This window comes from Mustela putorius, unplaced genomic scaffold, assembly GCF_011764305.1.
Source record: "Mustela putorius furo isolate JIRA1106 unplaced genomic scaffold, ASM1176430v1.1 tig00000095_pilon_pilon_pilon, whole genome shotgun sequence".
Classification (NCBI taxonomy): Eukaryota; Metazoa; Chordata; class Mammalia; order Carnivora; family Mustelidae; genus Mustela; species Mustela putorius.
The window spans coordinates 34,021,163-34,037,566 of record NW_025421280.1 but is presented as its reverse complement, the minus strand read 5'-3'; the positions used below and the strand labels follow the sequence as shown (position 1 = coordinate 34,037,566).

Below are 16,404 nucleotides of genomic sequence, written 5' to 3'. Positions count from 1 at the left end.
ATGCCTCCCTCCCTCCTGGGTTTGTCTCCCATCCAGAAACACCCACACTCACCTTTTCTCCTGGGAACCCAGCGGCCCCATCCTGGCCCACATCGCCCTAGGACACAGTGCATAAGATTCAGGCTGCAGGACAAACCCAACTGGGAGGGCTTCGGGAGGACATTGGGAAGCCTGGGTGAGGGGGCCCACGTGGGGGCCTGATCACCCGCCAGCCCATACCTTGGGGCCTGGTTGCCCGGTGGCACCCGGCTGCCCCCTCTCTCCGCGGGAGCCCTGAGTAGAAAAGAAGCAAAGATTAGAAGCGAGAGGGTGGGGGAAGCTAGGAGGTGAACCCGAGTGCTCTGGGCCCCTCCCTCTGGGATCCCTTCTTGCCCTCCCAGGGACACCAACATAACCCTAACCCTCTCCCCTGCCTGCCTGCAGTACCTCCCCCCCTCACCCCACCCCCACCCTCGCCTCTCCTCCTGCAGCCCCTCCCTCCAGCCCCGCCCCCTCCCCCAGGCCAGGCAGAATGGGGGAGCCATCTTCTTACGGGTGGTCCCCGCTCTCCTTCCAAGCCTGGCTGCCCTGCCTTCCCCTGGAAAATGAATCAGGTGAGGGGGAAGCAGAAGAAAGCGACGCTGCAGACCTGACACACACAAATGCTTCCAGGCACAGACCCAGAAAGAGGTCTGCTGCACGCTTTATTCACAAGCCTTTCTCTCTCTTTCTCTCTCTCTCTCACACACACACTCACACACACATCGTGCGAAGATCACAGACACCCAGTTACACCTGTGAATGCATCTACAGGGTCCAAACACAGGTGTGCCCGCCCGGAAGGACACCCACTTATCCCAGACTTCATGCCGCAGCAGCACACGTTGGGTGACCCACAGCCTCGGATCGACACCTGGAGCTCCCCATGCAATCTGTTCCTTGCACATGTGCACACTCAACCTAAACACACGCACACACGGATTCACAGGACACGGTCCTTATAAGCACAGCCGTACACACAGATTCTTGTGTGTAGACACCGTGTCCGCAGACACAGGGGCCACACACCCACCATGCACGTGTTTGCACGCCATGTCCACAGACACACGGGCACCTGTGAGCATGTCCCCACCCTTGCACACACACATTTACCTCTGCGGTCACACACATGCGTGCAGGTCCGTGTCCTTGCTGACCGCAGGCCCACAAGCTGCAGCCCCCAGACCCCATCTGATCACACTGTGAGGCGTGTGCCCACTGGCACACGCAAGCATGTGGGCAGGGATGCTAGGTGGGGTCACCTACGTGGGCCCTGCCCTGTGTATGCGGGTATGTGTGCAGACAAGTGTTTCTAGGCTTACATGCAGCCACCCAGGGGCCTCCCCATTGTCCCGCAGAGCCACACATGTCATTCTCCTGGCCAAACCCTACCCTCTCCCCTGACCCCTGGATCACGACTCACCCGCTTCCCTTTTTCTCCTAAAGGTCCCAGAGGCCCAGGAAAGCCAGTAGATCCCTGAGTTGAGAGAATCAGAGAGAAAAGTTGTGGGTAAAAAGTGGGTGGTGAGTAAAGTTGACCCCTCACCCTTCAGCCACTCCATCCTTTCCAGAAGCTTCTTTGGTCCTTCCAGCCCCATCCTCCTCCAAGGCTTCCTCTTTCCCTAGCCTCAGCCCTTGCTCATTCCACTCCCGCCACACTGGCCCCTCCATGCTTTCAGGCACACTGGTACACTCCTGCCTCTGGGCCTTTGCACTGGCTCTTTCCTTTGCCTAAACTGCTCTTCTCTCAGGTCCCCACAGACCTGATTCTTCATCCTTTGGGTCTCATTTAGATGTCAACTCCTTAGAGAAGCCTTCTGCCACCGTCCTGACCACCACACCCTCCAAGTCACTTGCTGTCTATTACATTGTCCTATTTTGTTTTCCCAAAATATTTATATTGAAACAACCTTGTTCAGGGCGCCTGGGTAGCTCAGTGGGTTAAGCCTCTGCCTTCAGGTCAGGTCATGATCTCAGGGTCCTGAGATCAAGCCCTGCATAGGGTTCTCTGCTCAGCAGGGAGCCTGCTTCCCCCTCTCTCTCTGCCTGCTGCTGCTCTGCCTACTTGTGATCTCTCTCTCTCTCTCTGTCAAATAAATAAATAAAATCTTTAAAAAAAAAAAAAAACAACAACCTTATTCACTTGCCTACTTACTCATTGTCTGGTTTTTCTGCTAGGAGACGCTGCTCTAGTCTTATTCCCCTCAACCTGGTACAAAGTCAGAGCTTACTTGATATTTGTTAACTAACTGGCTGCAGTCCATGCTGTCCTGCCCATCTTGGAGGCACCCTCCATCCACCCAGGGGAGGACATCACAGGCTCTGCTATCTCCTCCCGTTCCTCACCATGTTTTGAATCCCAGACCTATCACTAGACTAGCTGTGTGGCCCTGGACAAATGGCTTACCCTCTCTGGGCATCAGTTTCCTTACCTGTAGCCTGAGGATACCAATAATACCTCCCTCACAAGGTTTTGGTGAGGCTTAACTAGGATAACGTATAGAAAGTATACATGGCATGTGGCATACAGTAAGTGTTTATGACACATTAGCTGTCATTCTTCAAGCTGATTATTACTGACTGCTATGGACCAAATATTTGTGTCCCCTCAAATTCATATGTCGAAGCCCTATGCTGAAGAATGGCATTTGGAGGTGGGACCTGTGGGAGGTAAGTAGGTGGTGACAGTGGAACCCTCATGAAGTGGATCAGTGTCTTTAAAATGTTTTTGTTTTTTTTTTTTTTTTTTACTTATTTACTTGAGAGAGAGTGATCGGAAGACAGAGAGAGCATGAACAGGGGGGAGGACCAGAGGGAGACAGAGAACCAGACTCCCTGCTAAGCAGGGAGCCCGACATGGGGCTCGATCCTTGGACTCCGGGATCACAGCCTGAGCTAAAGGAGGACACTCAACCAACAGAGCCACCCAGGCACCCCAGATCTGTGTCTTTATAAGAAAAGGAGACTCAGGGTGCCTGGGTGGCTCAGTGGGTTAAAGCCTCTGACTTTGGCTCAGGTCATGATCCCGGGATTCTGGGATCGAGCCCCACATTGGGCTCTTTGCTCAGCAGGGAGCCTGCTTCCCTCCCCCCTCAACCTGCTTCTCTGCCTACTTGTGGTCTCTGTCTGTCAAATAAATAAAATCTTAAAATAAAAAAAAGAAAGAAAGAAAAGGAGACTAGATCTTTCTCTCTCTCTCTCTCCCTCCTTCCCTGTCCCCATCTCTTTCTCCCTCTCTTTCTCCCTCTGTCCCCCTCTCCCGCCCCAACCCCACCATTCGAGGACACAGAGAGAAGACAGCTGTCTGCAAACCAGAGAGTCCCCACCAGAATCCAACCACGCTAGCACTCTGATCTCAGACTCCCAACATCCAAAAGAGTGAGAAATAAATTTCTGTTGTCTAGGCCACGCTGTCTCAAGTATTTTTGTTATAACAGCTAAGACAACAACCTCAACTTAAACAACACATCATGCCTTCTGCAGCGTGTTGCTCGCTGTCCAAAACACATGGACTGGACTTGGCGAAGAGGCTCTGCTCTAACTCCCATGAACTCCTGCTCCAGTCGGTTGAGTTCTATTCTTAGGTATGGTGCCTTGAGTTTACTCCCCAATCTGTTTGTCAGTTGCCCTTGCTACTGGAGTCATGTGACTTAAGGAAAGTTTACAGAACTGATGGGATGCAGAAAGGAAAAGAACGATGTCTACCAAATCTAAGTTAAATGGAAAAGACTCAATAAAAAGGGAAGTCACTAAAAAAAGTCCCATCAGATGAGGCATGCACAAGATAACTGCCAGATGGAGATGACAAAAGTGTGGAACTCTGGAAGGACTTGGCGCTCGGATTCCTTCCCAAATGTCCAAGTTTCTGTTCCACTTTATATAAACCCAAACTATAAATCTTCAGTGATGTAATGTGGGTGTGGCTTAGGCAGAAAGACCTGTCTAATCAGCAGCCTCATCCATTAAAAAATTGGCAGACAAATGTATCGTTTTATATAAGTGCATTTTATTGTAAGTTATAATTCAGTATTGCAAGATATGTATTTTTTTGTGATTCTCCTCCTTACTGGCTTGGTTTGAACCAGCCTCAATCACACCAGATAAGAAGGATCCTAGAGTTTTATTATCAAAATTATCAATGTCATTATAATCAAACTGATGAGATAAAGACTACTGTGATCTCCATTTTACAAAGAAGTAAGTATGCTCAAGAGACTTGCCCACGGTCACTAGGCAGGTAAGGAGTGGGTATTTGAATCCAAATCTGATACCAAAGCTCACATCTTTTGCTGTCTCTTAGTGACCCAAGGGGTGGATAGCTCACTCCCCTAGACCACAACCTGGCCCTGAATATCTCAATGTTGCCTTTGCCTACTCCCAACCCCTTAGCTTCTTACCTTAGGGCCTGGACGTCCCGGATAACCTGGGAGACCTGGCACCCCAAGCTTGCCCTGCAGAGAAGTTATGGGACAAAGGTCAGAAATTGCAACCTCAAGATCAGAAAAGAAAGGACAGAATGGCTAGAACATGGTGATGGGGCAATAGGGTGAGATTCAGGGAAACATGAGTTCAAATCTTGGCTCCTGCCTGCTAGGAGCATGTCTCTGGGCAACACATTCTATTCTACTCTATTCTATTCTATTCCAAATCTTAGTTTCCTTGTCTGTAAAATGGGGATAAAAATGCCTGTTGCCTGTGGTGGTTATGGGGATAAAATCAGATACTGTGCATGAAATTGCTCTGTAACGCTGAGTTAAGAAATTAGAGATGGTAAGTGTGGTAGCAGCCTCCTGAGGTTGGAGATAAAAGAGCCAAGGGTAGAAGGCAAAGGGCCAGGGAGTATCTTGGCTGCAGGACAGGAAGCTGTGAGTAGACTGGAGAGGGTGACCAAGGTCCAGTCACCTTCTCCCCAGCTGAGCCTGGGGGACCCTCCTCGCCAGGCAGCCCCTCCTGCCCCTTTAGTCCTTCTGGACCATCCTCTCCTCGGGGTCCAGGGGGTCCGGGGAGCCCCTGGAATAGAAAGGAGGAATTAGACGCTGTGTTGCTCCTGGTCCCTGCAGCCCCCTATCTTAGCCCCAGCATCCTCCCACCTCACTGGCTTCCCCAAGCGCCCCAGAACCACTGAATCCCTCATCTGGAAGGCATCTTACCCGATCTCCTTTAAGCCCCCCATCACCCTTGAAGCCTGGGTAGCCATCTTCTCCCTGGGTGGGAGGAAGTGCAGAGGTCAGAGGTCAGGGCTTCAGCGAAGGGATATTACAAGAGCTCCATTATTAGGGCTCCCCCCAACCAGGAACCCCCTCCCTTCTCACCTTCTCTCCTTTCTCCCCCTGGAGGCCCCGGTTGCCAGAGGTACCCTGGAAAATAAAAAAGATCTCAAGTCCCTCCCCTGCTTAAGAAGGGCCTTCCAACTCAGTCCCCTGCCCCAAAACAAGTCAGGACAGGCCCAAAAGGATACTGGACAAGAGCAGAAGGGGGCAGCCTTAGAGGAAATGACCTTTCTCCAAAGCCTGCTAGTGTGGTGTGCAAGAGGCTGGCTCTCCACCCCTCTTCCCACTGGCAGCCTCCCAGGGTCATCTGTGTGGGGGTGTGCAGGGAAGGCCAAATTTCCGAGTAATTGATTCCAATCTCCCGGGGACACTGTGTCCACAGTTCCTTCTGGCAGGAGAAAGAGGATGAACATTCCAGGCCCCAGTCTCATTCTAAAGGCAAAGGAATGTTCCCCATTGTGCTGGCTACAATGCGACTCTGTGCCTGGCAACAAGGCGACTCTGTGCTTAGCTACAGCAAGGCTGCTCTGTTCAAGCCCAGGTGCCCAAACCCTGAGCTTGGGTTGCAGTGAAAATTGCACTTGGTTACAATGTGACTGAGCTCAGACACTATCATGAAATTGCACTTGGATACAACATAATTGTGTTTTGACAATAACGTGATTGTCTCTAGCCACAGAGAGATACAATGTAACTGAGCTCAGAGACTATCATGAAATTGCACTTGGATACAACATAACTGTGTTTTGACAATAGCGTGATTGTCTCTAGCCACAGAGAGATACAATGTAATTGAGCTCAGAGACTATCATGAAATTGCACTTGGATACAACATAACTGTGTTTTGACAATAGCATGACTGTTTCCAGCCACAGAGAGACACAATGTAACTGAGCTCAATGTCTATAATGAAGTTGTACTTAAATACAATATAACTCTTTTGACAATAGCATGACTATCTAGAGTCACAAGGGGATTCACTTGACCACAATGTATCCAACCAAGCTTAGGCCACCCTGGCTACAATGTAGCTACTAGACTCAGTTACAACATAGTCTTTAACTATATATAATTATGCCTGGTTACAATGCAACTCTTAGTTTGGCAACCCACAGGACACTGTGGCTGACTATAATAGAGCCACTTCCTTGGTTATAGTATAACTGAGCTTGCCTACAAAGCCACAATGTGATGAGTTGCCTCTTGGCTACCACCAAACTCTGCTGTTAGACCACAGGTACCAATCTTGCTACAATGTAACTAAATTTATATTAGATATGATTCCAATGTCCCCGCCCTTGGTCAATAGTAGAGCTATTTCTGTGCTTGAGGATTGCATGGCCCTGGGCTTGCGTTAAAGCCCAACTGTCTGCTTCACTACGGTGTGTTGACCTGGACTGTGTTTACAGTGAAATAGGTCCAGCCTCAGACAGGCCTAGCTATTCTCAACTACAAGGAGACAGCTACATTGCAATACTTCCCTGGCTGTTCAGCTCCAAGTAACGCACATAATTCTACCTATTGTCACTCAGATTGAAACCCGATTCCTACCACACCTCTCCTGGCCGACTGATACCTCTCACCACACGTGCACACGTTTCCCATGAAGCTGGTTCCCCAGACCCAATGCCAATGACCCATCCCTACTTGCAAGCACCAAGTATCACGTACCTTTACACCCCGAGGTCCAGGATAGCCCGGGGGTCCTGCAGACCCTTGTGGACCCTGAGATGGAGATAAGATCAGTGCCAGCCTGTTCTTCCCCAGCTCCATGGTCCCGGTGCCCTCATCTCTCTCCTCATGAGTCTTGCCTATCAAGCTCATCCCCAACCCAGTCTCTCTACAGGCCACTCACCTGGGCCCCTTTCTCTCCCGTGGGGCCCTCATGGCCTGGGTGACCCTGGGGAAAGAATTCATCAGAGACAGATTTGCCATTCAAATTCCCAAGCCTCCTCCTTCTCCCTCCTTTTGCCTGCACCCAGTTCTCACCGGAGGGCCATCAGATCCTGGAATGCCTGGGATTCCTGGGTTCCCAGGGGGACCCTGAAAGAAAATGAACAGTATGGAGAGTCTGGCATCTCACCAGGAACAACCTTACTCAGACCTGCAGCTACTCAAGTTAACAGAACAAGCATATCCCACAGGCTAGGAAATTTCTTCCTAGCTCTGCTCAGACTTGCTGTGTGACCCTGGGTAAGTCCCCTTCCCTCTCTGAGCCTCAGAAATCCTCCATCTCTGGGAGCGTTTAGACAAGGGAGGTAAAAACAGTGTGGAGGGGTAAAAAAAAAAAAAAATAGTGAGGGGAGGCTCCTTAGCCACATCCTTTTCTTTAGAAGTGCCTTCATCTGATGAGAGGTGAGCCCAGGAAGGCATGGGGTGACCTGCTATGTTCTACAAATAGTGAATAGGTCCAGAAGTCGGCCCCTTGGCCCAACTAAGCCAATTAGATTTTCTTCCGAAATTTTGAGGTAAGCAACACCTCACTTCATAGAAATTACAATCAGATGGATTTGGGTAAAGAAACTGTAAGGTCAGAAGGAGCTAGGGGCGGAAATTGTGATTAAAGCAGAACTAAATTGTGTAGAAATAGAACCTGGGAGTGAGGACAGACTAAGATATGTGGAGAAAGAAGCCTGTCTGCTGGGGGAGATGGAACAGATGTGCACAGGAATAAGATGACACCACAGACCCCCAGAGAAAGGGCTCTCCTGGCCCCTGGGTCTTACTAATATTTGTGATGACTGGCATCTGTGGGTTCCCCTAAATTCTGAGAATATCCCCTTATGTGATCTAGCTTTGGTCGATTTCTGTTTCTCCCAACCAACCCTTCCCCCCAACAATATTTTTTAAACTCTGGGCTTGTTTAAGGAATGTTACAATTTATCATTAACCAGGGCTAATAAAAGGGTCCTAGTGGGGGAGCTTTTCCTGCAGACAGAGTTGAAGGAAGAAGACAGGAAAGGGTGATGGTGGGTAGGGCTGTCACTCACCTTCTCCCCAGGAGTGCCAATAGGTCCCTGAGGGCCAGGGAGTCCCTAGGGACATAAAAAAAGAAGGTAAAGGTGAGGGTACCCAGGTGGCTCAGTGGGCTAAGCCTCTGCCTTTGACTCAGATCATGATCCCAGGGTCCTGGGATCGAGCCCCACATCAGGCTCCCTGCTTGGTGGGAACCCTGCTTCTCCCTCTCCCTCTGCCTGCCTCTCTGCCTACTTGTGTTCTCTCTCCAACTCTCAAATAAATAAAATCTTTAAAAAAAAAAAAAAGAGGTAAAGGTGGGGCACCTGGGTGGCTCAGTTTGTTGAGTGTCTGACTCTTGATTTCAGCTTGGGTCATGATCTCAGGGTTGTGGGATTGAGTCCCATGCTAAGCATGGAGCCTACTTAAGATTTTCTCTCTCAGTGTCCCTCCACCTCTTGCTCTCTCTCTTTTTAAAAAAAAAAAAAAAGGGTAAAGGAAGGCAAAAATGGGTAGTGAGCTGGGAAGTGGAAAGGCTGAGAGTGGTCTATGACCTTAGCTGACTACTGCCACCCCCAATTATTGAAAATGAGAGCCCAAACCTGGGACCCGGGATTTCCCTGCTGTCCTGGAGGGCCTGGTTCTCCTGGAGGACCCTGCAGAGAAAGGGGGGGTGCTGTGAAGCTGGAAGGGGTCATGGTGTTGAAGTGTCCGTGAAGTTGAAATAGGGGTCATGAGAGTGGACAGGGATACGTTTGGATGATCGTGGAGTCAGGGCATCAGAAGTGTCAGAAGGCAGAACACGTACCACATTTCCTTTGGCTCCTGGAGCACCATCAATTCCAACTACACCCTGGGGGAGGAGAGGGTGTGAGACCCGGGCAGATACCACACAGGAGCCTGAGTCTGAGACACCGAGAGGCACAGGTGGAAAGATGAGCGGGCAGAGAAACCAGGTAACAGAAATGGACATGCAGAGGGGACAGAGGTGAGAAAAGGACAAGCAGGGATGTGGACAGAAAGTGACATTCTCACCGGCCGTCCCAGGGGACCAGGGGAGCCTCTAGGGCCGATCAGTCCTCGGGGGCCCTGCAAGGAGGTAGGAGCATTATTCCAGCATCACTGCCCTGACGCCCCATGAATCGTGACTTCTTCCCCTGTGCCAGGCAAAGGATCCAGAGGTCCCTGATACTCACGGGCTCCCCAGCCTGGCCAGTGGGCCCCGGAGGTCCTTCTGCTCCCTGCAAGAAAGCATTCATCACTTGCTGAGGGGGGAAGAGAAACACTCAGAAAACCACCTTCCCTTGTCTGGGGAGACTCTTCCAAGGCACCCCAGAGTCAGAGCGTGAGGCAGTGACCAACAGAATGAGCACATGGGATTCAGTCCAGGCCCCTGACCCCAGTCCTGTACCTGCAATCCTGAGTCTCCCCTACTAACTCTGGTACTAGCCCCCAGCTCTCCATGTACCTTTTGGAGCCCCACCGAGGCTAATGACACACGCCTCTCACCCTGTCCCCTGAATCTTCTATTTCTCTCTGACCTTCATTATGGCCTTCTAGCTTCTAGACCATTCTGTCTCCTCCAAACTTACCTTCTCACCGTCCTCTCCTGGGGGGCCAGGTTGCCCCACATGGCCAAAGTCGCCCTGGAGTTGAGAACAGAGGGAGTTCAGAGTGGAAACGTGGAGCTGGTCCAGGAAAGCATGGGATGAGAGCACACCCACAGCGATGGAGCCTCTGATACTGGGGGTGGAGAGGGTAGCATGGATATCGGGAGGCCCGGTGTGGTGGAGGGGCCTCACACACTCACCCTCTGGCCCTTCTCTCCAGGCAGCCCTGGCAAGCCATCAAAACCCCGATCACCCTGCACAAAGAGACACCACCGGAGCCCTGAATCCCTGATCTGACAGTCCCTCCCCATCCCAGTCCTGACCTTATCACCTACCTTAGGTCCTGTGTCCCCTGGGAGGCCCCGAGCACCATCTGCTCCAGAGCGGCCCTATCAGGGAGGTGACAGCATCAAGATACCTATCACTTTCCTCCTGCAGAATCCTGGGGGATTCTCTGTGTACCAGTTTAACTTCCCAAATACATCTCGAACCTGTCCATTAGTCTTTACTTCCAGGCCGTTTGCTCTAGTCCATGTCACCACCATCACAAAAATTAAAATCTTCCGTCTCTATTAAGTGTCCAGCTCTGTGTTCCTCATTGCATTTAAAACTGTCTGGAATTATCTTGTTCATCATCTCCCTCAGTGCACCAGTCTTTTCCTCTGCACGTGCTGTTCCCTCTACTTAGAATACCCTTTTTCTCCTATTTACCTGGTTATACCTCAGATCTCAGTTCAAGCACCATTCCTTCTAGAAAGTCCTCCTTGACTCTGTGTCCTGGCCAGATACCTTGTGACACACTCAGTAGAGCTGCTATTCTCTGTTCTCAGAGCCCTTATCCCACCAATGACACCAACAGACCCTGGGGGCGAGGAGCCAAGGCTCACGTTGGGTGTTGAGGGACGGATGAGGGATGACCTAAAGACCTACAAGTTACTCACCATCTTTCCCTCCCGGCCAGGGGGCCCAAGAGGTCCCTGAAGGCCTCGGGGACCCTAGGAGAGAAAAAAAGGAGGAAGAAAAAGGAGAGGAAGGACTTACTTTAAATCATTCTCTAGGAAGGGCAATAATTACAAAGGTATCCTCAGCCCCTTTATCACTGTCCTCAAATAGCACTTCTCTGGGAGAAGGTCCTTCCCATCCAATCCTGTCCCCATCCCCACCAATCTCACCTGTGGCCCCATTTCTCCCATCTCTCCTTTCTGACCAGGATACCCAGGGAGACCCTTGGAGGAAGAGAGAGAAGATAATGGAGTTAGAAGGAGGGTTCCCCCTCCACTGAGGTATTCCCCCCTCCTCCATAAAGACTCCTTACTCACCACAGGGCCTGGGCGCCCAGTGAGCCCTACTGGGCCGGGAGGACCTTTCATAGACAGCTGGAAAGATGGAGGGGAACAGAATATCAGGTCTCCCCAAAATACCAACACCCTTCCAAAAGGCATCTTCAGGAGAAAAATACCCCCCTGCCTCCTGGCTAGCCTTCATTATTCCCAACCTGTCACTCTCTCAATGTCCTCCCATTAGCCCCTGTTGGTCCCTGATTCTCCTCTACTCACCTGAGCTTGTTGCAGTACTGCCTGAGCCTGGGCTTGCTGGAAGGAGACTGGGGGTCCTTTGAGGGAGCTGCTTGCAAACTGGAACTAGGGGGCAGCTAGTCGTGAGGGAAGCCCAAGGAGAGGTCCCATCCCGGGTCAGGACTAAACCCCCAAGGATGTGCCACCCTATCTCCCTCTTACCGGCATCATGATCACAGTGCCTGGTAGACCCCGGATCCCATCAATGCCAGGGATTCCTGGGAGGCCAGCCGGACCCTGAGAGAGGGAGAGACACAACGGGGGATGGAGGGAGAGAGATGGACATAGACAGAGATAAGAGAGTTGGAGGGGAAGAGGGGAGCAAGATGGAGAAAGACAGAGGCAGGGAGAGCAAGAAAGAGCGTAGGCAAGAGAAAGACGAGAGAAGGAGGGAGAGTCATAAAAAGTGGCAGAGATGGAGAGACAGAAGACAGAGGTAGAAAGATGGAGAAAAGGGGACAGGGAAAGACATAGACAGAGGGAGGAGAGAAAGATGGGGAGGCAGAGGGATGGAGACAAGAGAGAAAGACAGAGACATGGGGAGAAAAAGATGAAAGACACTCAAGGATAGAGACAGATAGAACAGAAAAGCAGGGGAAGGCCCCCAGAGAAAGAAGATGGGTGACAATTCACAGATGGGGAGAGAGATGAGTGGGTTAGGTCAATGCCATCTTCAGCATGACATCCTCAGTCCCTGACTCTCAGATCCACATTCAGATATACGAGTTCCCAATTTCCACTTCACAGCCTGAAACCTCACTCCTCCCAGAAGGATATAATCCAGAGGGAGTCTCTTACCGGTAGACCACGGTCTCCAGGGAATCCTGGGGGACCAGGGGGACCTGAGGGGCCAACCACCCCCTGTTGAGGACAAAGGAACCAAAGTCGTAAGAAATGCAAAGCTTGAGCCAAGCCAACTTCTAACCCACCATCGACCCTGACCCCATACACACCTCCTTACCCATCACTGAGCCATTCTCTGACCCCTCAAAACTATACTGACCCACATCTATCCCCCACTTTACATCCCAACCCCTATTTTGACTCATCCTGTGAGCTTCAAACATGTAATAATCTTTTAATGATATGGCAACATTATACCCTAGCCCTTTACCCCAGGGGCTCAAACACCCCAACTAGAAGAGAAAGGAAAGGGGCAGAGTGCAGCCATGACTCACTCGGGGTCCTGGAGCTCCTGGAGGTCCCTCAAACTGCTGTCCCTGGGGGAGAAATGAGTGTGATCCCCACCCTAGCCCAGACCCCTCCACCTCCTCCTAGCCCCAGACCCCTCACCTGTTCAATCACTGCTGGTTCCCCTTTTGCTCCTTTCTCTCCAGCACTCTGAGGCAAGGGAATAAAGAGAAAAAAAGATGTGAGTCCTGGCCATCATCAAGGAGGAGAGTGTGGACTTTGGAACATCCTGCAGGGTCCTAATCCTGGAGCTGCCTCTCACTACCTGGATGATGGGGAGCAACTTATTCAACTCCTCTGGCCTCACCTGTAGAGTCAGTAGGTGAATGATAACTGTATATATCCCATTGGAAGAAGAATAAATTAAAACAATGGTTAGGACATAACAAGCACTCAGGGTGAGTTGGCTATGATTATTCCCCTCCTCTCCTGTCCAACGTCAAGGCTAGAACTTGGCTCCTTCCCTGTCTGCACTGTTTTCCTAAGCAATCTTATCCAATCCCTTGGCTAAAGGCAGCATCACTCTGGTGTTGATTTCCAAGTCTTATCTCCAGCCTCGATCATGTCCCTTGAACTCCCGAATCTTCTAAGCTATCACCCACTTGACATCTCCATTTGGGTGCTAAGCAGGGGCTGCCAATTTAGCCCACCCAAAACGAGATTCTTAAGATTTCTCTACCCCCGGCACCCGCTTTTCCTTTAGGCTTCTCCATTTTATTCAAAGGCGCCACCGTGCATCTATCAAGTCATCCTTGCATCTTTCTTCATCTCCAGTAGCAAGACCAAAATGGAGCATGGTCCAAGTCTGTCCACTTCTCTCTATCCCCACTGCCACCACCCTCATCCAGGTCCCCAGGCTGTTGTTGCATAAACCACTGGTTTCCCTGCTGCCCCTCTGGCTCCCCCTACAGTCCATATGCTGTTCAGCAGCCGGATGGAATTGAAAGCTCCAGATCAGACCATGCTCCCTTTCAAGTGGCTTCTCATCTTGCTTGGACTGAAAGCCAAATGTGCCATCCTACCCACAGAGCCATCCGTTAGCACAGCTCCTGTCACATTAGCATCGTGCTAATATTTGTTGACTACAGTGGGGTGGTGGGAAGGCATTCTAGGCAAAACAACAAGAAAGCAGAAGAGAAAATGTGGGAGGCAGCTCCAGGCAGGACTCCCTAACAATTCCCATCCCCCCACAGCCCAAATCCTCAGACTCACAGGAAAGATGTGGAACTGAGGCTGTGATGGCAGTTCTGCTGCCTGGAAGTCAGGGCCCATGGTGGGGCCATCTCCTTCTTTGTCCTCTTTGGCTAACTTAGTCTCCAGTGTTCTTAGTTCAGTTCCATTGTCAGGGTCCAGGTCCCCCTGAGGACATTGAAACAGACCAAAGTTTGCCCCTGGCCTCCTCATTGTCCACCACCACCACTGCCCCAGGACTTTCCCTTCCAGCCCTGTCCACTTCCCACTGACCTCTGGTACGGTGACATTGTGGCCAATGGTCACAGTGGTGGTGATGACCAAAGGTGTGGGAGTCGGAGGCAGAGTTGAAGCTGGTGTCTCTGTTTTGGGGCTGTCGCTGGAGGTCTGCAACAGGAACAGGAGTATCAGTTCTGGGATTCAGTCCAATAAAGACAAAAAGAGGAGACAGGCTCTGCCCCCTAGGAGTGCCGAGTCTGGGGAGGGGAACAAAAAACACCAGAGAGGTATAAGGTAGGGGGCTGCCCAGTGGAGGCAAATGTGTGCTGACTAGACCAGAAGAGCCAGCAGGGGAGGCTTCTAGTGTGGAAGAGGAGCAAGGGGGAGCCAGGTCTGGAGACCTGGAAGGCAGAGTAGGACTGGCTCCAGAGCCCGGAGATCAGAGTCAAGGTCTAGTACTCAGGGCCAGACTCCTGGAAGCGTATCCTATATGTCTTCTCCCAAGGCAGAGCTCAGTGGTCAGCAGGCAGGCCTCAATCAGAGAAGCCTGGACAGCTGCAGAGGAATTTGGTCAAGGGCACAAAGAGGGTAGGAGAGGCCCAGGTGAGGGGCTGGGACTAAGGAAGGAGTTGGGGAGGGGTTCTTTTTCTGGGCCTGAGTGGTCATTTCTTTCTCTCCACTGATGCTGAGAACAGATGTAGTGCAACCAATGACTCTCCCCAGCCTGGACATCAGCCAATGGCCTGCACCAAGGATGACCCACCAGCTAACAAGCCCCTATTAATGGCCTCCAATTATTCCTACAACCAGTGACCCATTATTAACTCCAGTAACTCCAATTAATGACCCCCATCAATAACCCCTGACTAATGATCCCCACTAAAGGACTTAACCAAAGACCCCTCCAACTAATAACTCACATCACTGACCACACAGCAGTTGCTCCCATAACCAGTGACCCACCCGTGGTCCCCCAGTCAATGGCCCCAACCAGTTATTCTCCCATCCAGTGACCTCCCCAACTAATGACCCCAACCAGTGACCTCCTCCATAATAAGCACTAACTAGTGGCCCCTCAACTAATAAGCCCCACCAGTGACCCCTTAATTGATTATTCCCCAATCAGAAATCCTCTAACAATGAACACCCATGAGTGAGCCCAACTCTTACTCCCCAACCAAAGACCCCCAAACAGTAATTTCACTAACCAATGACCCATCAATGGCTTCCCAACTAATAACTCATCAAGGACTCCCAAACCTATTATCTCAACCAGGACCCCTTGAAAGTCATCCCTTCAACTGATGATTCCAGTTGGTGACCCCAGAAATGCCTTCAATCAGTGGTCCCCTCCGGATGACCTACCTTCCCAATTGATGATACCTAGCAATGACCTCCTACCATTAACCCTAAATCAGTGATACCAGTAACACCAACAGTGATCTCTATCAATGACTTCCAACAATGACCTTCACCTAGGAACCTCTCAAACATCGACCTCAATCAACATCCCTATAGTGACCCCCCAAGCAGCAATCTCTTTCATTGAAGCCAAATAATGCCCCCACACTAGACTCCCCCAATGAATAACCCTCACCAGTGGTCCCAATGAGTCAACCCCAAACAATGATGCTCTAACTAATGAACCCATTATTCACCCCAGCTAATGGCTGCCCTTAGTAGCCTTCATCAAGAACCCCTTAACAATAAGGTACTCATCTGGGTATGCCCCCTTCCTCCAGCCCCTAAAACTGGATGTTGGGGGTCAGATATGGGAAAACTCATAGGACAGTATCAGCCCCCACCACACACACACACACACACACAGAGTTATGAGTCAGCTGAGAAGAGTCAAGGCCAGGGACTGGAGACCAAAGGCAGAGAGCTTGGATTAGGCACCAGCAATCAGTGCAAATCAGAGACCAGAGGTCAGGCAAAAAGCAGAGGTGAGTAATCGCAGATCCCTTACCTCTTTCTCCAGGGAGCCAGGAGGTGGGCTTGGGGTCAAGTTTTCCTTGTTCTTCTTCTTCCTGCCCTTCCCCTTCCGGCCTCGCCCTTTTTTCTTCCCTTTTCCCTTTCCCTTCCGTCGAGGAGGAGGAGTTTCTGGCTCGCCCTGGGGAATCTGGGAAGATGACCCCCATCAGGTCCAGAGCCCCACAATGGAGGCTCCATTACTCTGTCGTCTGGGACCATGATGGCACATGGCCCATTGGTCCTATGTTTTGAAGCCAGGGCTCACTCAGCCCTGTGACCTAAGGTCAATCATATGATCTGGGGTTTGGAATCACTGTTATGTGACCTGGATCAGTGTCTCTCATGCCTAGGATCTTTCTGAGGGCAGGGGTCAGAATTCACTCATTCCTGGGACCTGGAGCC

The 16,404-nt window shown here is 51.0% G+C and overlaps 1 protein-coding gene across 3 annotated transcripts in view; it reads right to left on the bottom strand.

Annotated features, from left to right (window-relative positions):
- The window catches only part of COL5A3 (collagen type V alpha 3 chain), a 36,641-nt gene that overhangs the window by 14,878 nt on the left and 5,359 nt on the right, over positions 1-16,404 (bottom strand). For all 3 annotated transcript variants that reach the window (XM_045084320.1, XM_004748484.2, XM_004748485.2), the window contains exons 6-35: positions 15,998-16,150; positions 14,083-14,196; positions 13,831-13,977; positions 12,721-12,768; positions 12,606-12,647; positions 12,226-12,288; positions 11,590-11,664; positions 11,410-11,493; positions 11,173-11,229; positions 11,026-11,079; positions 10,795-10,848; positions 10,189-10,242; positions 10,054-10,107; positions 9,836-9,889; positions 9,440-9,484; positions 9,279-9,332; positions 9,052-9,096; positions 8,846-8,899; positions 8,279-8,323; positions 7,278-7,331; positions 7,144-7,188; positions 6,960-7,013; positions 5,331-5,375; positions 5,169-5,222; positions 4,921-5,028; positions 4,416-4,469; positions 1,442-1,495; positions 533-577; positions 220-273; positions 53-97 (exon numbers count right to left, since the gene is read on the bottom strand). In XM_045084320.1, coding sequence (XP_044940255.1) covers positions 53-97; positions 220-273; positions 533-577; positions 1,442-1,495; positions 4,416-4,469; positions 4,921-5,028; positions 5,169-5,222; positions 5,331-5,375; positions 6,960-7,013; positions 7,144-7,188; positions 7,278-7,331; positions 8,279-8,323; positions 8,846-8,899; positions 9,052-9,096; positions 9,279-9,332; positions 9,440-9,484; positions 9,836-9,889; positions 10,054-10,107; positions 10,189-10,242; positions 10,795-10,848; positions 11,026-11,079; positions 11,173-11,229; positions 11,410-11,493; positions 11,590-11,664; positions 12,226-12,288; positions 12,606-12,647; positions 12,721-12,768; positions 13,831-13,977; positions 14,083-14,196; positions 15,998-16,150 — 1,908 coding nt within the window. The remainder of the gene's footprint in view (positions 1-52; positions 98-219; positions 274-532; positions 578-1,441; positions 1,496-4,415; positions 4,470-4,920; positions 5,029-5,168; positions 5,223-5,330; positions 5,376-6,959; positions 7,014-7,143; positions 7,189-7,277; positions 7,332-8,278; positions 8,324-8,845; positions 8,900-9,051; positions 9,097-9,278; positions 9,333-9,439; positions 9,485-9,835; positions 9,890-10,053; positions 10,108-10,188; positions 10,243-10,794; positions 10,849-11,025; positions 11,080-11,172; positions 11,230-11,409; positions 11,494-11,589; positions 11,665-12,225; positions 12,289-12,605; positions 12,648-12,720; positions 12,769-13,830; positions 13,978-14,082; positions 14,197-15,997; positions 16,151-16,404) is intronic.